The 23,650-nt window shown below is 39.8% G+C and overlaps 1 protein-coding gene across 1 annotated transcript; it reads left to right on the plus strand.

The window, feature by feature from the left end:
• The first annotated feature begins 920 nt into the window (after positions 1-920).
• LOC137473049 (DGAT1/2-independent enzyme synthesizing storage lipids-like) lies at positions 921-19,377 on the plus strand. The gene is made up of 7 exons (XM_068188706.1): positions 921-1,068; positions 6,687-7,017; positions 7,986-8,150; positions 10,612-10,805; positions 16,734-16,794; positions 17,188-17,327; positions 19,208-19,377. Exons 2-7 carry the CDS (start codon positions 6,690-6,692, stop codon positions 19,310-19,312), a joined length of 993 nt encoding a protein of 330 aa, XP_068044807.1. The 5' UTR covers positions 921-1,068; positions 6,687-6,689; the 3' UTR covers positions 19,313-19,377.
• Positions 19,378-23,650: the final 4,273 nt, after the last annotated feature.

The following is a 23,650-nucleotide window of genomic DNA, read 5'->3' on the forward strand; positions in this document are numbered from 1 at the left end:
TTCAGCTACATTTGGTGTTGCTAAGTGTTGGTAAGTGCTGATAAGTGTTACATACAACATTTTTTCTCTCTGCACTGATCATCTAACTATACTTTTGCCTCTCAAATACTTTCTATCTGCATTATATCAAAGTCCCTACTAGCAAAACCTCTTTTCCAATGATTTGCTGCTTCATGCTAGACAAGGAATATCAAGACTTTTATTCCCTCACAAGAAAACGCATTACTGAACAAATCTGTCTTGTGCCATAAAAACCAGAGGCCAACAGAAAAGCATCTGTGGTGGATGCTTTTTTTGCAGGTTTGTGTCCCCTTCCCTGGACCACAGCTACAGCACCGCAATGGGGGAAGCAGTGCACTGCAGTCTTGCATTTTACTTCATGGAAGCCCATTTCTTGTTCTGCATCAGATCAAATCAATGAAATTCAATTACCTGCCTTAAACAGGTTGGTTTAACTATTTCCTGAACTTCAAAATTGGTACCTATTTTTTGTATCAGTTTAAATAAGACCTCCACGATATAAGTAAGAGGGTGACCAGCAGTATTACATAAGGATATTTACTACATTTCAGGTTTCCTCTGCTGAATTTAGCTATATTAGCATGTTCTGTGTTCTGCTTTAATTATATCCCAAGTCTGTGTGACACCCAAGTCTCTTAACCTTTTTAAAGAGGTTACTTCCTTTGCAAATCCAGTGCATTTTCTCATCTTGGCAGTCAGTGACACTGCCGGAAAGTTTCCTTGATCAACGCAGACATGAATTGGCTGGAAGCACGTCCTAGGGAGCCTTCTTTCTTCCAAGAAGGGAAGTGCACAGAAGGCTCTGCGCATCCCCCGTTCCCCTGCGATGGGAAGCGGCTCCTCCATCCCAGAGCGCCCAGGCGGGCCTCCCGACGCCCGTCCCGGGATTTTTATCCTTGGAGAACGACACGGAGATCTGGGCGCGGAGCCTGCTGTGCCTGCCAGGCACAGCTCCGCCTCCTCGCCGCGGCTGCGGGGGTGGCGGTGCGCTTATCCCGGGACGGGGCTCAGCCGCGGGGTCCGGGACGGCGCCGCCGCCGCGGGCAGGTGAGCGGGGCGGGGGCTCGGGACGGGACGGGACGGGACGGGACGGGACGGGACGGGACGGGACGGCGGGTGGCGGGGGCAGGTCCAGGTCCAGCCGCGTTCCAGCACTCCCGTGCTTCAGCAGCGATCTGCTCTTAGGGGCCCTTAGCGCTAGATATTGAGGAAAGCCCCGAGTCTTCGCGGTGTTGACGTTTGGAAATGTTAAATGACATTTCCAGGTGAAGAAAAAAGACAAATGTAGGGTGTTGGGCACTTGCGGTATTTTACTTGTGCCTGAGCAGGACGAGTACCAGATATGAACTCAGATGCTGCTCCTTGTACACCCTCTTCATACACCCGACCATGTGTGCTCACAGGTCAGGAAAACCAGCCGTATCCTGGGCTGGATCCCAAGACTTGTGGCCAGCAGGGTGAGGGAGGTGATCGTGCCCCTCTACTCTGCTCCACGTGTGAGCCATCACCTGGAGTGCTGATCCAGCTCTGGAGTTCTCAGCACAGTAAAGACATGGGCCTGTTGGAACAGGTATAGGGAAGGATCGCAAAGATGATCAGAGGACTCTCTTGCAAAGACAGGCTGAGAGAATTGGGGTTGTTCAGCCTGATGAAGAGAAAGCCTCAGGGAGATCTCATTTCCGCCTTTTAGTGTGTGAAAAGGACCTGCAAGAGGACAGGAGAGGGACTTTTTACCAGCAGGACAAGAGGGAATGCTTTGAACGGGAAGAAGGCAGTTTAGATTAAATATCAGGAAGAAATTTACTGTTAGAATGATAAGACACTGGACCAAGTTGCTTAGAACAGTTGTGGATGCCACATCATTGGCAATGTTGAAGGTCAGGTTGGATTGGGCTTTGAGCAACCTGGGCTAGAAGATGTCACTGCCCCATTGCAGTTTGGAACCAGATGCTCTTTAAGGTCCCTTCCAACCCAAACCATTCTATGATTTTATTATTCTTCTAGCTCTAAACTGCCACATTTCTGGCAACCAGGCTGAGCAAGGATGCTCAGCTGGGGGTAGTCCCTGATACACACGTGCTCAATCAAACCCAAGTGGGAATTTGGTTATTCATGTTTGCTAAGGCTGTAATTGTGAAAGAGTGTTCCAGATTTAGTATCATCAGTGTGTGAAAAAGGTAGAATGGATGCAAAATCCTGGGGGGCTGAGCACTGTAATGGCCAATAGTTCCTGTCTGGAGGGGATAGACCGTTCATTTTTGGGATGGATGTGCTGAAGTTGGGGGAAGCTCTAAAACACAGGAGGGTACAAGATGGGTGGATTTATGGAGATAAATAAAGTGGGTGGTTGGCAGGGTGAGACCAGCAAGAGAGTTATTGTCCATGGATCTGCCACAAAATCTCCAAGAAATACAAACCTGGAATTTCATTTACACTGAAAAGCAAAAGGCAGAATTGTAACTGTTAGATGACTTCCCTCACGAAACAGAACAATTGAGTTTGAGCAAAGAGTAGGAGTCTGCCACAAGAAAGCAAGTGTCAAAAAATTCTCTCTCCAAGAGCCTGCAGTTACCTTACACTTGCTTCTGTGTAAAGCATCTTCTCATTATGCTAAACTTATTGCCAAGAGCAAACTAGTGAGCAGGACTAAGATTATGATTCTTCAGTCATGACTGAAAGCCAGCTACAAGGTTTTAATGTAATAGGTCTCCTGTGACAGCTTTGTTCTTCCCTGGGATTATAGTGTTGGTAAGATTATCCTTATCAGTAAATGATGCTTCAGCAAGACCTTAGGATCTGAACAACTTGTACTACTGGAGACTTTGGTTGAAAGGGGAGCTCCTCTCTAAGTCGGGAGACAGTAGCTCTGTCTTTCTCTGTCATGACCTGTAATTTTACACTGTAGATACAGTGATTACCCTGGAATTTGATATGCTTTAGAGGTGGAGCCCAAACAAATACCTCACATGTCAACACACAAGTTGTTCTCTATAAGAACAATGAAATCACTCAGAATGGTAGCTTCGAGTCCATCACTAGATAAGATAAGAAAAATGAAGAGAATTTAAAAAATGTTTGTTTGGATTTTTTTTGTTAAATAATGCGACACTATACCCACTTGCTAACCTTTTAGAAGATATTCAGTATTGAAGTATGTTAGAACTGCTCCTGGCTCAGGTTTGATAAAAGCAGAAGAGAAATTTCTTACTTAAATTTGACATTTGGGGCAAATCAAAGCCATTATAAATAAATGTGTTCACTTTGTGGTAGCACTCCTGCATTGCCTCCTAGTGCATAATCAAGGAGATTGTTAGTAACAGGCTTGCAATATGCACTCATATAATTGTAATAATTTCATATATGGTGTTTGATAGAAAGAATACTTCAAAATTGTGTTTAGGGGACTGGTGAGACATAGTCAGTGGAACATGGAAAAATTTAAGTCCTGTCCTGCTGTAGCCCCTTGATATACTGACAGTAGAAGGATGCATTGACCATGTTGGGCTTGCATCATATAGTCCAAATACCAGGGCCAAGGTTTCACTGATTGGAATTCATTCTTTTCTTATGAAATATTGGAGGTAGTTTGCAATTGAACTGTGAGAGCAGTAACTGAACCATGGTTGAGTACCCAATTTTCAGAAGAAACCATACTGCTTCTAGTTTTTCCTCAATCAGTCAATCATTTATTCTTTTTCTACCCTTGCATTCAGCTGGAATGATGTTCAATTAACTTGCATCCCACCCATCCAGCTAATTGGTGGAAGGCGGACTCCCTCTGTATATACACAACTACTTTCAGATATCTTTGGTAAAATCTGTACTGTTAAATCTGTTTTGTAGGTTTAAAAAAATACAGTTTTGCACATTGGTGCATTTTGCTTTCTTTCTGAAGCTTTTTTCTGGTGTCTATATTGAACTTAAAATCAGAAATTAATAAGATGTTAATTTATACTGTAGTTTGTGAGCTAATAAAATTAAGGGTAGTGGTTTTTCAGCCAGCAAATAATTTTCTGCTACATAACAATTGGGTCAGAGGAAGAGGAATCAGTGAAATATTACATTGTTAAAACTGATCAATGTAAACATCCTATTAATATTAGAATAAAATTCTGAAAATGCTGAATAATGTAGGACCGAGATTCAGTTCTTATTTGGTAGAGAGTCCACCAGTGATGGATACTTTGTTGTCCTGCTAGTCGATGACACCATTCTTTGCATATGTGCTCCATTTCAAAGAGATTTATTTTTTAATAAGAATGTCAATTAGCACTGGTAATATACGTGCATAATACCCATATGCCAACCTAAGTTTGGGCTGTTCCCAAGAGCGATTTTGCTTGTGCCAGCATTTTCACTGGCATCCCTTTAGCAGGGAGCCAGGAGATCCTGAGGGAGATCAGGCTGGGGTAAGAACATAGAGTGAAGCACTGGTGGAAGGATGACTTTCAAGTAGCAGCTCATGTGTGACTTTAAGTGACTTTTTAAGAAGCTCCTGTTAAAACTGTATGTGTATGAAACCTGTACAAGCTATTCAGCCTCTAATTTCTTCAAAGAATGGAAGTGAATTTGCTTACAAGGTCTGTTTCCCACAAAATTAGAATGAGTGTCATCAGTTACCAGCTTCTCAGTTATCTTGCCAGAAGTTTATCTGGCTGTTGAGTCTGCACTTTCGTGTGCTTGGGGACTTTGGAATCATCTTAAATCTTGTTGCTAGATCATACGATCTCTTGTTCATCAGTGATCTGTATATCCAAATTAATCCCCATATCATATAGAGGTTATTATTGATGCACTTGTTATGGATATGGACATTTTATCTGTGATTTTAAGACACTTTTGCTGCTGGCTGTAGTAGTCTATATTCCAGATCTGAACCCCCAATAACAATACAAAATCCACTCACTTCCTTCACCCTATGTTGCAGGCTGAACAAATTATTCCAAATACTGCTCAGTATTTCTGACTCAGTAGCCTGAGGCAAGCCCCCTTAACATGGCCTTCTCCTGAGCTCTGTCAGCACAGAGATTTGCACACATTGAGGATTTGTAGTCCTTGCTCTTATCAGAACTTTATAAACAATGACTTACTATAGAGTAGCACCACACCATCAGTTTTATCCTCCTTAAACACTGTCTAAACAGATATTTTAATATCTGAATCATGCAGACTATTCCTTTTTTTTCTTTCATGTTATTGATAAATTTTCAGTGAAAATATCTGGATTTTCCTATATCATAGTGAGGCACCAGTCATCAGGATATAAACAATTCTATATTACTTTTTGTTACTTTTTTTCATAATGATTTCATTTGTTTTTACCACATTGAGCATCTTTTAACACAGTGCTTGCTTCCTTTTTGTTTACTATCCTTGCAGCTTGTGCTCTACCTATGAAACTGCCTTTCTCTCAAACCAAGAGTTTTTGCACTTCTTATCTTCTGATTCTTCACCCATCTCACTGCAGCAAGTGAGTGGCTGTGTGGTGATCAGCTGCCTACTGGGGTTAAACCAAGTGGTCCTTTTTGGTGGCCAATGTGGAGTTCAAAGGGTTTCAGATAAGGACAGATTTCATTGGGTTGTGTGAGACCAAATTTATATCTACTGCAGCTACTCATTCTGCAGGGCTTGCCACAGGGCTTGCTTGCCTTGATGCATGTTAGACTCTAGTTCTTGTTCATGTCTGCTTTCCACTTTTGCTGTTTGCTGTACTCCTTGTCATCTGTAATTCTGAAGGGAGCTGTGCTTTATGCTAGTCCACCCCTATATTCTACCCAAAGCTTCAAAGAAGGAAAACAGAAGTGTACAGCAGGTTTGCTCATGTAAGTACACAGCTGAAGAAGTAAAGTCAGAGGAGTCTGAGCTTGCTGTATTTTCTGATTCTGGCGCTGACTTCGGCACTTATGATTTGTTTCTTGTAGGTACTTGTTCTGGTGTTGGAGCGGAAAAATCCACTCATTAAACAAGTAGCAACCTGATTGAGGCAAAGAAAATCTGTGTTCAGTAATGGATTACTGAGCTGGATTGCAATGTTTAAACCTCTGGCTAATGCTCAAGAATCTTTAAAGCAGCCAGTGATGCCGGAGTGCTCTTGCATTCCAGTGTAACCACTGCCTGCTGTCAGGCAGGCAGGGTCAGCTGTAGAAATGGACTAACTAGGGAGTTGCATGTGGAAAACATACCATGGAGCTCTCCTGGCCTTTGCTAGGGGGGGAAGATGTGAAAGAAAGATGTGTTGTATGGATGAGGGGTGAAAAGCTGTTTTTCCCAGTGTTAACAGCAGTACCAAGTGTTGTCCCACATACTTCCAGGCCTTGTGAAGAAGCCATGACTGCCTTGGTTTTGCTGCTGTCCCTTCAGCTGCTCGCTCCCCTGCTAAAAATACTATCCACTTACTCTCTTTTGAGAGAAATCATCTGATCAGCCATGTTGCAGGGATCCTGAGGCTTTGTTGAACTCCAGTCCTTCTTGTTTCAGCCCCTATTCCATAAATATGTGGACAATCTCCTAGTCAGCATCTATCTTAGCATGACAGAGAGACACAAAATGTTTGAAACTGTGCTGTACCAAAATAAGGATCAGGTGTATTTACAGAAACCTTTTTTCCTAAATTGAGAAACTACAGCTGGTTTGGTTTTTTTTTCCTTTTTTTCTTCTCCATGCAGGACATGATAGGTAGAAAAGAATCCTGTGCTTCGGGACAGTTACCAATGACCAGCCTCAGCTGCCTTTTCTATGCACTGGAAGAATGGACTGTTGTGGAGTTCCTGAAGAAATACCTTTTTCATCTGATCATTGCCTCACTGACAATTAGTGCAATATTAGTTTTTTTTATAGTTCCTTTAACAATTGTCTTTTTCATTTACCTTAGTAATATTTTGCTTTTAATATATCAGAGGAACAATGAGTTAAAAGCAGATCCTTTGAGTGATGTTTGGAATAGTGTAAGAAAAACTATAGCGAGCTTTTGGGATGTATATGCAAGAGTATGGCACGGTAAGTACAACATGACTTGTCTGAAGCATTGAATTACAGTAAGTGGTAAAAACTCAGAAGTTTTAATTTTGTCTTCCATATGAAATGAAATAAGTTACATTTATTATACTTTGTAAGGCTTCTTTGAACAACCTGCGGTATAAAACTTTCTCCACGTGCTCCTAGGACTCTGTCTACTCCAATCCCATCCAAATGGCTCATGGCAGGAGCTGTAGCAGGGATGGAAATGAAGGCAGGCAAGGTGGAGCAGAGCTCTTAGTTGGCAAAAGCTGTGTCTTTCCTAAGCCTTTGTAAACATTAGCCTTCTAGTCTGGCTCCACCTGAAACCTGAACCAAATGTAGGAAGAGTCATGACAAGGATTCATAGAAGTGCATGTCTGTGAGGAAATCCCCTCCCACTGTGAAGCGAATATATTTAAATCTTGAGGAGAGAACCTTTCTTTGGGATTCTTAGGGGTTATGGTTTCAAATTAAACATCTCACCTTCTCTAAAAGAGGAACATTTTATTATGGAAAATCCCAAACTCTTCATTTTCATTGACACAGAATGGAGATTCATACTTCTAGATTTCAGGAAAGTATTCAGACTGCTGGCCACTATTTCTTAAAATGAAGCATTTTCACACTAGTTACTATTTGTTTTTTTGAAAAAGTATTATTATTGTACTATTTACAAAAAGTTCCTAATGGGAAATAATTGCTTGAGTTCCCTCACTGGGAAAAATGTCAGGCGCAGGTTTGATCTCATGATTAAACTGACCAACAAATCAGTCTTGTGATATGCTGTGGTGTCTTGAGGGACTTTCTCCGTGCTATTGACCAAAAGATCCATCCAGAACTTAATTATTTTGAAAGCTGCAACAGAGGCTTTCACAAGTCTCTGAAGGTCACTTAACAAAAAGTTTTCTTTAAACTGTCAGATGATTTACAGATATCATTGTCAGTGTATTGCTTTCCATCCCAAACAGGTTATGAGCTTCATGGTGTGAAAAACCTCCCAGAAGGACCGGGCATTCTTGTGTATTACCATGGAGCTATTCCTATAGACTACCTTTACTTTTTGTCTAGACTGTTTCTGTGGAAGAGAAGACTTTGCCTGTCAGTAGCTGATCATTTTGTGTTTCGTTTACCAGGTAAGAATGTGTTCTCTTTTATTTAAGCTTCCCAGATTCACCTAGCTGGTGAACTTTACATTTCCTATACTTGAAAGAGAACTTTTAAACTAAAAGACTGCTTTTAGATTTTAAACTAAAAGTTGGTAGACGTAACAGGACAAACAGAGTAGCATATCCTGTCTTTTCAGTGAAAACATTGGTAAACCCTCCAAAGTCAAGAAATAGACATATTATCCTTTTGGGATGGAATGTCATCCCTCAGTAGAAAGTGCTGGATAGGACTCTACTATTGACCTAGTGCTGACTGGTCAGGAGAAGATACAGAGAAGCAAAGATATTTCAATTTTAGAAAAACAAGCCATAAAGAAGAGCATCCAGAAGGAATAGCAGGGGAATTATTTAAAGGCACCTTTATGTCACTAATATTGAAAACTATTTTAATATAGACAATAGAGGAAGCTATTTAGAAGGACATTATTTGGAAAACAAAGTTTTCCTGAAAACAAGTATTATAAACTCAAGTAAATTTGATGCTAAAACCATATTCAGGCACTCCTAGAAAGATTACAATAATTTTAAGTCCTACTTAGTAAATACTGTGTAGTACTGAGCACATCAGAAGTAAGAAGTCATCAAAAGATGATTGGCTTTTAAGACTACCCTCACAAAAAGAGAAAGTTTAGCAAAACATTACAAAGGAGACTCCTTTTTTAATGGTTAAATAAGAGGGTACTGTTCAAAGTGAAGTGTCTTTAGCACAGATTTTTATTACAAATATAAAATACACATTTATTAAGACTAAGCAACACTCTCAGCCGTGCAGTTCCTGGACTACTGGTGTGTACATAACATACTGATTTCATTATGTTCATGCTAGAGCAACAAAAGGTGGCAAATGCTGTGTCAGCCTTCAAAAAGGCTGTAAAAAGACATCTGATAAAAAAGCCTACAAATCATTGATGTTACTACAATATTAGACCTCCCCATTGCATTTGCAGAAGATGTGGCTAAAAGTGAAATTCCACCCTAACCTTATTTTGCTCTACTATGTTTACTTTTTGCAAAGAAATGTTACACTTCACAGACTGGTTCTTTAAAAAATGCTCATGAGCTGGACCTCAGTTCAGTTTATTTACAGGATTAATTACAGTTATAGGAGATTTCTTCTTCTGAATTAATAACTCTTTTTATCTTAGAATAGCTGTTTAAAGTAATAAAGTAATAGCTGTTTAAGTAATAAAGTTATAAAAAAAAAGGACAAGGTGTGGCATGGCTTCCTTTGAAGTGCTACGACATCAGACAGAAGCCTTGTATGGCTGAGGTTTAAAAAATTCCATGAGACCTAGCAAAGGAAAATAAGAAGTGATAATATTTTCATGTGAAACATTATCATTCTCAAAGGTTTTAAAGCCAAGCAAATGAAGAACCTCTTTGCTTAATAACAATATGGCATTCCTGACTTTAGGATGAAACAGAAATGAGTTCACAAAAAGACTAAACAAAGTCAACATCTGTCTTTGGCAGAAAGATCTATCAAGAATGATACCTTGAATAAGATTAAATACAGTTAAATTACAGGATTCAGCACTGTGTTATCTATTGTCTTCCAAAGTTTTTGTTGCAGACCTCTGTCAGTCCAGAGCTGTTGCTTCCACTTATTGCTATATTAAAAAAAATTATTTTCAAACTGTGCTCTTTGAACAGGATATTTGAAGTTTGTGGAAATGCTTGTTTTCTTTCTATCCGAGTTCCAAACTGATATATTTAAAATATCAAGATAATATTAGAAAGCATAGAGTACTCCTTTGGTTCTGTATTTTACAGAAATCCCAGTTATGGAAATAGAGGAAGGAGATTCGCTGTGGTGAATTCATTCATGTGGCGCTGAAACTGCCCTGCTAGTTTCTGGCATTCATGCACCTTGAGTGTCGTAGAGCAGTTCAATTTGATCCACATGGTTTGCAATTTAAACACAAAATACTCAATTAAACAACTCAAAACCTCAATGTTTAAAATGTTAAACATCACATTTTAAAAGAAGACCAAAAATAGTAGCTTCTCAGGTATTTATTTTTGTAGTAATCTTTATTGTACTGATTCTTTTTTCTGTATTAAAATGTATAATAAGAAGGAGAGAGGAATAGATGGTTATTTTCTGATTTCTAGCTATGACATACAAGTTTTATTTACATAATTTGATTGATAATTATGGAAGATAGCATGAGGAAGCATTTTTTAATTAAAATATTCCTGACAAGATGGTTAATCTTCATAATATTTAGGCAAAACTATTGTCACGTATTTATAATTTTGTCAGCATTTACTCTACAGGTGTCTTACTTCCTTTGTAAAAATTTGTCTTAGCTGAAATCTATAGCTACTAGACTTTAATTTAGCTGTAATCTGGCTCCTCCATGCAAACAGCATTTGGGATATATATTGTTATATTAAATGTACATTTGCTCCTTATTTATTTCAGGACTTAGATTATTGTTGGCAGTGACAGGTGTTATACCAGGTACGAGGGAGGAGTGTCTTGGTGCCCTGAAGAATGGATACTTGGTGTCCATCTCACCAGGTGGAGTTCGAGAAGCTCTGTTCAGTGACGAAAGTTATCAGCTCGTGTGGGGAAATCGAAAAGGCTTTGCTCAGGTCGCTCTGGAAGCAAAAGTGGTGAGTGCCGTAAGTTACCAATCCCAGTTTGTGCTTTCTGCATATCCGCTTCATTAAAAAATGCAGCTTAGGAGCATTTGTAGGAAAATCTTCTGAGAAATGGTTGGGAAATAAAGATTTTATTTCCTTTTCCCATCACTTTCCTCAAGCACATTCATTCACAAGGAGCAAGAGTTTTGTGGAACTGTCAAACTTTTTCTTGACTGTTTCAAAGTATCTGTCTCTGTGGTTCCGTGTCTACAGTTCTATCATGCAGGCACCCAGTGTTTCATCTTGACTTTATTTCAGGAATCTTCACTGTGGTCCTTCTCCATACTGCCCTAAGGTTTCATTCTTTTTTCTTATCCTAATAGACTTACATCTTTATCTTACTTCCACATATCCAGTCATTTTCTTATGGCTCTTTAATGTATTATCCTTATCTTTCTTCGCATTTATTCTGTGAGGGTCTAGAATTTTGTCCTTACCTTTACTTTTCTTCATATTTCTGAAAGATTGCATCAACTAACTTAAGGTGTGTCTACATCAGTGTCTAAGTTTGAATCGTGTGCACTTTTGAAGCAGTTTGTGCATTTCTCTCACCATGCTTTCATTCATATCAAGGAACATGTTAGAATACTGGAGCTGCATTCCTTCTGGCTGAAACGAAACCAAAATTGGAACGTAATACTCCAGTGTCAAATGGTCTTCAGTCAATGGTGCCAAACAATAATTAGTTCTAGATAAAAACAGCACACTGAAATGTGTTCAGTGTGGATGTCATATTCTCAGCATCCTCTAGATGTGCACTTCTCTTGAATTGCACTCCACCAATGTACTCGTGGCCAAGGTTTCAGTTAGTTTCCATACGGATGATGATCTACAAATGCAACCTTCTATCATTAGCTCTGACTTCTTATAGCTAAATCCACTTGGGAGACTGTTTTTGTGATACAGTCTCTGGGAAATTATTTTATTTGGCATGCAGCTGAAAGAGCAGCAACCCCGTCTTTTTCCTAACTGCCACTCCTCATCATCATCACCACCTCTAGACATAAGTTTTCTGCCTTAATTTAGACTTAGAATACCTAGTGATTTTTGTGTCTGACAATACTGGTGCAAATCCAGGCTTCATCTGTTCTGCCATGCACTTTCTGCTGCTTTCTCATGAACTGCACAACCATCACTTTTTCCTCACATTCTTATGAATATCTCATCACTTGCAGTGCTCTTTGATCTTCCACATAAAGCTTTCTGTCTATATAGAAGAAGCTGTACAGGGAGTTGAATTCTTCTCATGAAACTTTAATTTCTTAACATTCCTTTTTGTGCAGTTATATCTCTTTTGCACCTCATCCGATTTGTTGCTTCTCAAACTTTGTTTTGATCACTTGTGCTATGGCTCCTAGTAGAAAGGATCAGAAGTTGCAAAATGCATGCTTCAGGTTAATATTTCTTCACAACTCTAAATTAAATTATTGTGGAGAGAAAATTAAACACTAGAATAAACTTAGGGGCATTTACCCAATAGATAAAATAATTTTAGTCCTGGAATCTTGTTTCAACATCTTGTCTTATGTGGCCTTTTAAAAGTCAGGTTTTATGTGCTTCTGTTCCTTTTCTGGTCACTTTTTCTCAAAAGGGTAAATGTTAGTCATAATACTTCACATACTGTGTGGGCCTGTACACCACCACTACTGGGAAAGTATCAGAATGTGAATGGGATAAACTCAGTCAAATTCATATTGGCATCTTGAGTTCCCTAATAGTCTTCCTATGTATTAAATGAATAATATGCTGAAACAGTTAGAAAGAGTTGTCACTTTAAAAACTTGAGAGATTTCTATTGATTTTGCTTTCATCTCTGTCTTTCAAGCTACTCCAAACATATGGAAAAACTTTTGCCAGATGTTCTCCCTTCACCTGGAACCTTACAGTAATGCAATGTAACAAGTTGTGAATTTTTAAATAGAAATTGAATTAAAAACTGAGTGCCCTTACATAAATTGCCACCCTGATCAAAACCCATCACAAGCATCCTTGCCAGTAATTCTCCTAATTCTACTAGGCTTCCATAATATAGATGTCTGAATAGTAGTGCATAAAATTGTTACCTCCTTTTCTTGACAGAATTTGTGCTTGGTTTTTGATGGGGTTTTTTAAAATTTTATTTATTGAATTGGGTATTCTTTGAGGGTAAGGTTCTTGCAGTGTGAAAGGGTCTTGTGATCCTTTGAGTAATGTTTGGTAAAACAGGCACTATGTTGGACTGTTACCAGGAGGGCAGAGAGAATATATTATCCTTTGACAGCTACTAGCCTGGGCTTACCTTTACAGTGCTGGTGGTTCTTACATCTCTTTTTATTACCTTCATCCAGCTTTGTGGTTTTTTTTATGATCAGGAAGTCTGATTAGATCCCTTTATGGTGGACATTGCTGTAATTAGCTTGCAAGCTTCACTGAACCTTGGGCATCATTGATATTTCTCTGGAAATCTGGAATCAGACAAACCTTGGATAACTAAACACTTTAAAAAAAAAAGAAAGGGAACCGCTGTGCATTTAACAGTAGAGGGAACAATATTAACTTTATATATAACTTCTTACATAAAGTTAGGTCCACAGTACTCACTGGATCCCATCTTTTGACACATTTCAAGTTTGGTTATTTGTTCTTGCTGCATCCTTTTCAATACTGGCCACTAGTCTTCCTGGCTGACCAAAGACTGGGGTGTAGTGGATGCCAGGCACCCATCAAAGCCTCTCTATCACTGCCCTCCACAAGTGGACAGGGGAGAGAAAATAAAGCAAAGGATTCATGAGCTGAGATAAAGACTGGGAGAAATCACTCACCAAATACCATTATGGGCAAACCAGACTCAACTTAGGGATATTAATTGCATTTATTAGCAACAAAATCAGAGCAAGACAATGAGAAGTAAAGTAAAAGTCTTAAAAACACCTCTTGCCCCACCTCTCCCTTCTTCCTTTGCTCTACCTCCTTCCCTGCAGTGGCACAGGCAGATGGGGAATGGGGTTCATGGCCAGTTCATCACATGTAGTTTCTGCCACTGCTCAGAGAGAAGTGTCTTCCTGTTCTAGAGTGGGGTCCATACCACAGGAGAAAAACTTCAAATTGAGTCCATCCCCTGGGCAACAGGTTCTCCATGAACATGTGAGTCACTCTTCTACAGGGTGCAGTCCTCCAGGCACAGTCTGCTCCAGAAGAGGGTCCCCCCCCACTAGGGTCACAAGCCCTTCCAGGAAACCTGCTTGAGCATGGGCTTCTCTCTCTGTGGGTCTGCAGACCACTGCCAGGAGCCTGCTCCAGCACTGCTTTCCTACAGCTACACAGCCCTCTTTCAGGCATCCATGCTCTGGTGTGGGCCTCCTCCATGGGCTGCAGCTGGATCTCTGCATTGCTGTGGTCTTCCGTGGGCTGCAGGGGCATAGCTGCCTCACCATGGGCTGCAGGGGAATCTCTGCTCTGGAGCACCTCCTCCCCCTCCTTTTGCATTGACCTTGGTGTTTGCAGGGCTGTTCCTTTCACATTTTCTCACCCTGTTCTTCTCTGTTTGCAATTACATATGCACAATAAATTTTGTCCTTCTTAAATGTATTACCACAGAGGTGTTACGATCATTCCTGATGGGCTTGGCCTTGGCACAGAGCTCATCCATCCTGGAGCCAGCTGACACTAGCTCTGCCAGACATGGGGAAAGCTTCTGGCAGCTTCTCACTGAAGCCACTCCTGTAGCTCCCCCTCTACCAAAATCTGGCCACAAAAATCAAGTACACTCGGGATAGACTCATCCAGATATCAGAACTTGTTCTGTTATGTAGCAATTAATAAAAAATTAATTAATAGTTACTCAGATATCATGAATAAAAGCAAGATAGAATTATAAGGGTATTTTAAAAGTTTTTCTACATACAGTGTAGCCCTCAACCAAAGAACTACACACACTTTATAAAATGACTACGTGGTGGTTAATAGCCTGTCACAGATTTCTTGAATGGGGATTTCAAGACAAAACCTACTTTATATATGAATAGACATTCCCATCCATCATGTAATATTACAGAAGTTCAATAGTTCTTCCACTGAAAAAGTTGAAGAAAAGCAAACAAGGAAGGTAGTTTCAGCCTCAGTCCTTATCTGTAAAGTTTTCACATTTGGTTTCCACTTCATTTTGTGTAACTACTCTGCTTAACAGGAGTCAGAGAGTGTTGCTATTTAATGTTACGACTCAGTGTACCTCTGGGATATGTATTTGTCTCAGTGAAATTCATCCATGACTTTCAGAAATACTCTGTCTATGGCTTGGTTTTGACTGGCTAATGGGGAGGGATCATAATTTCTGAAGATCCCTGAATTTTCTCTGTGCCAAAAAATTCCTTCAAGCTGAGTTAGGTGAAAAATAAACAGGAACTATGAGTTATAAAATCCTTTCGTATGGGCAAGGGGTTTGGACTACCTGATCTCCAGAGGTCTCTTCCAACCTCTACTGTCCTGTAATTCTGTGATTTTCAAGCTGGCTGGGGGTGATCCAGCTTAGTTCCAGCACAGCAAGTATAATTGTATTGGTTACTGCAGGTCTGGTTGTGCTGCTTTACAAATGTAAGATTTTATGTGCATACCTGTGTTTTCCAGCTTAGGGATTGAACATTGCTGCCTACTCTGCACCTCAATTGCTGATCGTTGTATGACAGTAACTTCTGTAGTTGCCAGATTTCTTTATAGACTACCGTATGTTTCTCTTGTACTATTCCTAAAATTTAAAGGATTTTGTCTGGACAGATTTCAAACATTTTACATCTCAGGTGTACAGTATTCAAATAATAGCTGAAACAAAGTGTAGTTTTTGTAGTGTCCAGTACTTGTATATTTTTAAAAGACATTACTGATTACTTTTTAAGGGTTTATTTCTATCAATTTCTCTTAATTTTGCATTCTGAAAGGTTTACTATTACAGCTTTATGCATGTTGAATACTTTTCTTCTCTTTCAGGTATTTTTTTCCTTTTAATGTTTTCTATTGCTATGAGTTTTTTGGTAGGCTATAGTTAGGTCTTCTTCTTGCTTGTTTTTTTCCCATCCTGCAGCCTCTGTTCTGTGGTAGTGATTCTTAACAGCATAAAAGTCTTCTTTCATTACCTTCTGGACAAGTTGTTCCAACAACCTGTTCAAATTAGTTTCAGAAAAAGAAAGAGGGACAATAGAGGAGAAAAAAGTCTTTGCATATATGGATACAATTACTGTCAGTCTGTCTACAAACTACAAAATCTTACCTCGGGCTGGAAGGCATGACTGTTTCAAGCAGGTATCTCAAGCGTGTCTCTTTTCAGTCACAATGATGAAGTGAACTTGTTCTGTAAGTGCCTAAGGATCCACCCCCCAGAAGGTGTGTAGTCCCGGTCAGTGAGGACACACAATTGCCTTTTTTTGTCTCAGGGATCTGCAGAAGACTTTTCCAGTGAAGTTTTATCCAAACATTACTGCTTCGGTTAGACCCTCTTTGAGAAGCAGATGAGATGAGCCAACCATGAATGTTTGCTTGCTTTCTGCAAGACTTCACAAACTGAATACTTTCCTATTCACCACTTATGATGAAAGCTTTAGACAAAGAAACCATGGAAATTTGTTTTATGTTCCAGTCAGTGATATTGCAGTAAATACATAACATAGAGGTTATATAAAACCTAGTACAATGTCAGTCATTTTATTTACAGATAGTGACTTTAAAATAGATGTTTATGGCAGCTGAAAAATAGCAGTTTATTTCTATTCTGGAGTTTTTAAAATCAAGATTCCTTGTTTACTACTTAACTGACTGGTAATTACCCTCTGTATTTCAGTTATTTTCTTAGCTGCATTAACAAGCACTAAAGCAGAAATTCAAACCAGGTATAACATTTCCACGTTTTTATTTCTTTTTCTACTTCCTTAGCCCATCATTCCAATGTATACTCAAAATGTCCGTGAAGGCTATAGGATGTTTAAAGAAAGAAGTAAGAACTTAAAAATATATTTTATGTATTTTGAATGTTTTATCTCTTTTCTCTCAGAATTCTCATGCTTTTATTTTAGATTTTGCTTTTCAGACTTCTGCTTACTTTGGATTCTCTAACATTTGCTGGGGGTCAGAGGTAGCTCAAATTTGGAAATAGCTTGTACATAACTGGTTTGTGTGTGTGACTTGGTTCTTTAATGCAGTCTTATTTCTGCCGTCTATTAAGTCTATCAAGCTTTGTTTTCGTGGACAATTGCTTCAATCATGTAACTTCCTGACTGTCAAATAAAGCATGGAACTTTAAGAAGTATTCTACATTAATCAGATTTCATGTTTGAATTGTGTTTACTGTGATTATAATCTCACTTTTTCCTCCCATAAACCATTTCAGGATTTTTTAGACAGTTATATGAAAGCACTCGATTGCCTTTTACTCCTCCATACGGAGGACTTCCAGTTAAATTTCGCACATACATTGGGAAGCCAATCCCTTATGACCCAAATTTAACTGCAGAGGAATTAGCTGAAAAGGTAAGTTCTCTCTCCTTGCAATATTGAACTACATACTTTGCGCTGTACTATAGGTGCAGTTTTTTGCATGCTTCAATAAAGACAAATATACTTTGTCTTTATTGTCTTTATTATTGTCTTTATTGTATGCTATGGGCAGTTGAGGTTTGGGATCATTTAATGTACAAATACCTGCAAGTAAATACTGACATAGTAACAGTTGATTGGGATGACCTCATCCTTTCCAAATGTATGAGCTCTGTCTTCTTGTTATGTTAACTTTGTTTCTCCCATGCCTTTGATAACTTTGATAATAATTATGATAACTGAAATTACATAAATGGTGTTTTAAATGCAGTTTTAAGTAACTATGAAAATAAATTTAATAAATAGCAAATAACTTTGAGAATCTTCGCCAAATAGCATAGGGCTCTAGAAGCGAAGTTCTTCAAGAGCTTCAGTCTCATTGTCAAAGTGAAAATGTTAAAAAGTTGCATCCAAAATATAAAAATATTTTGAGTACCAACAGTTTGGTGAAATTAGTGATGCCCAAGAGCGTAAAAGTGTTTATAGATCCAGAGTTTAAGCATTTTTCAAAATATAAAGCTAAACTGAAAATACACCTTTAAAATTTTTCATGGAAGATGAAAGGAGGATTTTATGAGAAAAAAAAATCTGCTACAACCTAGAAATACACAAACAAATCAACTGTCAGAATTCACTTATTAAAAAACACCTTGCTGCCCCCAAAAAGATGCAACAAGGCTGGCTTTTCTTCTTTTGTTTTCTTTTTTCCTTTTTTAAGGGTCTACTGCAGGTTGTGCTGAGCTTCACAAAAGTCAAACCAGAAAGACAGGTTTGGTCTGTTACAAGGGAACAGCCCCAGCGAGCTGTACAGTTTGCGCTTAGCACCTTTAGGAGGCTGGAAGCAGTATGACTGCCCTTATGGTTATTCATATTCTTGTATTTTAGGGGAACAGTATTTTGTGTACCTGCAAAAGTGAAATTGAAATTTCCCATGATATTGATTTACCTTACTAAGGCAAGCCATTGGCTGTCCCTTTGACCACCACCCACTTTGGTGGGAGTACAGTTAGGTCTTCTGTGGCTGATAATACTTTAAAAAAAGGTAATTTAAATGAGGTTTGAGGTGAGCAGTGGCCTGGCTGACCTCTGTCTGATTCTGCCCTGCAAAGGAGGTAGGACATGAATCTGTCAGGAAAGGTTTGGCTACTCTTTTCTTATATTCACACTGATATACTACTATAACTCTGGGGTAGATCAGTGGAGTATGTAGCTACCCTTATTTCAAGTTTAAATACATGAGGGAAACCGAAAGCACACAATTTCTTAATTACTTTAGAAATAAGAAGTAGCATATTATATTCATTCTCTTCCTAAACTTGCATTTGAATCTTACGTAAAGAGTATTAGGAATTTTCTTATTATGTGCATACTGTATATGATAAAATCATGGGAGAATTCATGTTGGAAGGACAGACAGAGGTTCCTACTCCAAATTCCTTGTACATGATAGATCAGCAATAAGATCAGATGAGGTGAGTCAGGCTTTATCCGTCATTTTTTGATGAACATTTTCAGGGATGGGAGATTGCAGAAACTTAATGTTTTCATGTGTTAAAGGCTACTTTGACTAAGTAATGACCACATTTGATAAATCTCAATAATTTGAACCTACCTAAAATGCAGACATTGTTTTTGTTCCTTTCTTTTCCAAGAAATGTGTTGTTAGGACAGCTAGTTAATATAAACCACAGTTTTTTTCTTACAGTAGAGCTATGTGTGAATTTTCCTTCTTGAACCTCTGAGAAGTTAGTGATTAAACTTTTCTTCCATGCATAAAATAGGTCTGTGAAGGCAAATTTCTCTTTTCTTTTCAGACGAAGACTGCTGTCCAGGATCTCATAAGTAAGCACCAAACAATTCCAGGCAACATATGGAAGGCTTTACTGGAGAGATTTGATAAACGTCGTAAAAGTGATTAGAATGCTCATGTTTATTGCACTGGTTTTACAGCATAGAGTAAAAAACAATGTCCTACAGCACTGGTGACTAACAGTGTTAACCAGTTTAAATTACAAATTTCAACAGATTTGGTGGAAGAAAACAATTAACCTCTTGAAAGTTCCCCCATATCTTTGAGAATATCCTGTACTAAGAAAGATTGATGAAGATGACTTATGTATAATAGCAATGGAAATCATGCAGCCAAGATTTTCCTGGTTCCTAAAACAAGTTTCTAATTACATCTGAGAGCTTTAGTGGTGTTGTCTAGATCTGTGCGTTTATGCTTTGAGCACAGTCTGGTCTCAGAGCAGAGCCTCAGGGTTGGTGTTGTCCCACCAGAGACCACCTCATGGGGGGCACCTTCCCTGATGAGCCCCAAGCAAGACATGTCAGAACAAACTGTCTTGCTTTAGATAATCAGCTACTGCTTACACCATTCTCCTAGAGACTACAAAACGAGACAATCCCATTAAAACAGATGTTAGACTCCTTCAAACACATCAGCTTACTAGTGTGTACCCTGGAAAGCAGAACTGTTTACATTCAAGACTTCTTCCCCACAGAAAAAGGTTTCTCAAAGAGAGGGAAAAAAGTTTTAGTTCAGTGTAGCAAATATTGCAAATATATGTAGAAGGTAGTTTCAAGTCTGAGCTGGTTTGTACATGTTCTATTGCACCACACCATAGGTGTTTAGTGTCTAAACAGCTGCCCCAGCCTGAAAACCCCTGGATATGGTGTGTGCAGTGTGGTTGTGCTGTATTTACTCAAATCTCCCAGTGAACAGGCTCGGGGGGAGCTTTCTCAGGCAATGCATCTTTGAGGCTTATCATCATTGGTGGTTTGCCTAAAAATGCAGCACTGCAACACTGCCGGTACACATTGAACCAAAATGCCCGTTTGGAAAGGCAGTCTTGCCTTCCTAATGCAACTTGTGGAAAACTGAAAGTTAGTACAAAGCAGAATGTGTTTTTACAGGCTGTAGGATGTTGTTACTGGTGGGAGCGGGACAACTTTGTGTAATCTATCCAATATGCCACTAAATACAACCAAGTCTTAACTTCAAAGAGCAAGATAGGTAATTTTTGTGCCTCATTTTCCTTCATGCATTTTTAATATGTAAATAATCTTTCCTCTCAACATCCTAAAAGGTTACATAGCATCTAAGGAAATACATGTAATGTTTGCTCATTTTTCAATAGAAAACTAAATCTGCTCTTTGGATTAAAATAAATTCTTCCCTGACCCTGCCTCTTCACAAATATTTCTTGCACATCTGGTGAAGGGAGAAGGATGGACAGGTGAGTTATTTCCCTGGACCAAAAAGACAGGAATCCTGTCTACCCTCAAATCTGTCTTAAGATACAGGAGTCTTTACTTGAACACCTTAACTCTAACTGCAGTATACAGGCAGAAAGATTTTTCTCCCAGCAGAGACTCAGCATGCATAGGAGATGATGAACTAAAGCAGATCAAGATGCAGACTGATATGCCTGGACATAAGCAGGAATTCAAACCATGAAGTCTTACATGCTGCACTGCAGTGATACAAGCTAAAATTCAAAGCCTGAGCTTTCAAGGGAGAAAAGGAACTAAAGGAAAAGGTTATAGAATACTAAAATGGACACAGATGAAGAAGCAAGAGGAATTATAAGTAACCAGAGTCTGAAGGCTTTCTTTGTAGTGCAGAAATTGTAGAAGGACTAGACAGAATCATTTTCTGACTATCCTGTTTTTCAAGTATATTAATACCATCCTGGAATGTGTCCAAAGAAGGGCAGTGAAGCTAGTAAAGGGTCTGGATCACACGTCTTATGAGGGAAATCTGAGGGAGGTGGGGTTGTTTAGCCTGGAGAAAAGGAACCTATGTGGGGACCAACACCTTACCTGAAGCATGGTTGTGGCTGGGTGGGAATCGGTTTCTACTCCCAGGTAATAAGGGACAGAACAAGAGGAAAAGGAAGCTGTGCTGGGAAAGGTTTAGATTGGATATCAGTAATTTTTTTTTTCACTGAGAGGGTTGTCAAGCATTGGAACAGGCTGCCCAGGGCAGTGGTGAAGTCACCATCCCAGGAGGTATTTGGAAGGTGTGTAGATGTGGCACTTGTGGATATGGTTTTGTAGTGGGCTTGGCAGAGTTAGGTTATTGTTTGGATTCAATGGTCTTAATCTTCCTTTCCAATTTAACGATTCTGATTCTGTGACCAATTAACTACTTCAGTAGTCAGAATTTGCACAGCCTTTCAAATGCCATGCTCTCTGATACATGATGCTGGGAGCTGTGCTGCAACTCACAATGGAGCACTAACCTTGGGTGGGAGATATGTAATCAGAGTGCTGAATATCTTTCAGCTATTTCTGTCTCTATCTGTTAAGAGTTCTGGATGACATCTATCTCCTCTATTTCAGCAGTTGTTTATATTTTCTAACAAGGTTTAAGTTTTTCCCGGGCTAGTATGTCTTTTAGCAGCACCACCGTACAGCTTCTCTGAGTAAAAAAATAATTTCTATTTTTTGTCTTCTGTCACAATTGTCTAAGAGTATTTTCTGGGGTCTCAAGATGATAGACAAAATTATTACTGAGAAACAGGAGGGATTTTGAATGATATATGTTATTTTCCTAATAAAAAATTTAAACTCTTTTTCCACAAATATTATAGTACTGGTGTAATAATAAGCAGTTATATTATTTTAGTGGTGCACTCTAGATTTTTACTTTTTTAGAGCAGTATTATAGAAACTAGAACTAAAAACTGGTGTTAGAGAAATTAGAGTTCTTGTCATACAAATAGAAATGTACTTGCAGATCAGATCACTCCCTTGGTGCACTTATTTTTTAGCCTCTCCATCATACAACAAAAAAAAGAAATGAAAACCAGCAAAGGACCCGTGCCTGCCTCAAAATGAAAACAGTATTTACGACTTTTGTTAGGTATATTTTGCCCAGTAAATACTGCAGGAAAATTCTGTTTTTGTAGCTTTTTGTGTGTAAGGTTTAACCAGCTCAAACAACAAGATTTTGCGTTGGGGAAGAATATGATACTGACAACACAGTAAATTAATAAAATCATAGAATATCTGGAGTTGGAAGGGACCCAGAAGGATCATCGAGCTCCAGCTCCTGTCCCTGTATAGGACAGCCCCAAGAGTCACACCATGTACCTGTCCACATTCCTCTTGAGCTCTGGCAGGCTTGGGGCTGTGACCAATTCATTAACTGGATGACAGTGGAAGCAGTTACACAGTAAAGAGTGTGTACAACTGCACATTTATTAATTGGAAGACGATGGAAACAGTTACATGGTAAACTGCATGCAACTGCTCAACTGAGCAGCTGCAGATGTGCAACAGACAGATGATGTCTGTGTAGAAGAGAGCTGGTCAGAAAGGCACAGCAGGAGGGGATCTGGAAGATCTGGCCAAGTTTATCCCAGCGAAGGCTGAGGGCGCAGCCATGGCAGTGTTCCACGCCATCCTAGCAGGTAGGGTATCTGCATCAATACCTTTGTGTTTGAAGCTGCACCCAGTGTCACTGGAACACTAATTATTTGACTGATTTTTATTTGTAAATACTTTTTTTTTTTTTTTAATATGTAAATCCAGGGATTACATCCACAGCTCTCGGGCAGTGAGCAATGCCTTAACAGCACTGTGAATGCCGTGTCTGCACCACAAAGTGTCTGGAACGCTGACGTACTGCAGTGGGTACGAGTGGGTACCAGGTATGCATGCTGCTGCTGCTGCTGTGGCAACACCAGCAGGGCTGGAGAAGTGGGACTGCACCCACCTGGCAGGTACCAGGGAAGGGCCAGCTGGGTATGCGGTGCCAAGGCAGGAGGGTGAACAGTGGGTGCCTGGTGCTGGGGGTCGTTTAATCCGGAGAAATGGAGACTTAGGGGTGACCTTATCAATCTCCGCAACTCCCTGAAAGGAGGTTGCAGCTGATTGGGGTTCGGCCTCTTTCCCCAGGCAACCAGTGACATCACGAGAGGACACAGTCTCAAGCTGCACCAAAGGAGGTTTAGGTGGGACATGAGGAAGGATTTCTTCACAGATTAGACATTGGAATGGGCTGCCCAGGGGGTGGTGGAGTCCCTGGAGGTGTTTAAGGAAAGGCTGGACGTGGCGGTCAGTGCTGCGGTCCAGTTGTCAAGCCGGTGTTCCGTCATAGCTTGGTCTCCGCGATCCCGCAGGTTTTTCCCAGCCCAATCCCCTCTGGAATTCTGTGGTTCCGGGCTCCCGCCCGCGCCGCCAGGCGGCGCCCTCCGCCCCCGCCGCCCCGCCCCTCCGGCTCGCGGGGAACGCGCGCCCCCTGGCGG

Source organism: Anomalospiza imberbis, chromosome 1 (genome assembly GCF_031753505.1).
Source record: "Anomalospiza imberbis isolate Cuckoo-Finch-1a 21T00152 chromosome 1, ASM3175350v1, whole genome shotgun sequence".
In the NCBI taxonomy this organism is placed as follows: domain Eukaryota; kingdom Metazoa; phylum Chordata; class Aves; order Passeriformes; family Viduidae; genus Anomalospiza; species Anomalospiza imberbis.

What these genes read in the sequence shown, in the direction of transcription:
- LOC137473049 (XM_068188706.1), top strand. Translation starts at nt 6,690, where the DNA reads ATGATAGGTAGAAAAGAATCCTGTGCTTCGGGACAGTTACCAATGACC. An exon ending in ATATGCAAGAGTATGGCACG is followed by an intron (nt 7,018 to 7,985) that starts GTAAGTACAACA and finishes CATCCCAAACAG; the next exon opens with GTTATGAGCTTCATGGTGTG. An exon ending in TCGCTCTGGAAGCAAAAGTG is followed by an intron (nt 10,806 to 16,733) that starts GTGAGTGCCGTA and finishes CTACTTCCTTAG; the next exon opens with CCCATCATTCCAATGTATAC.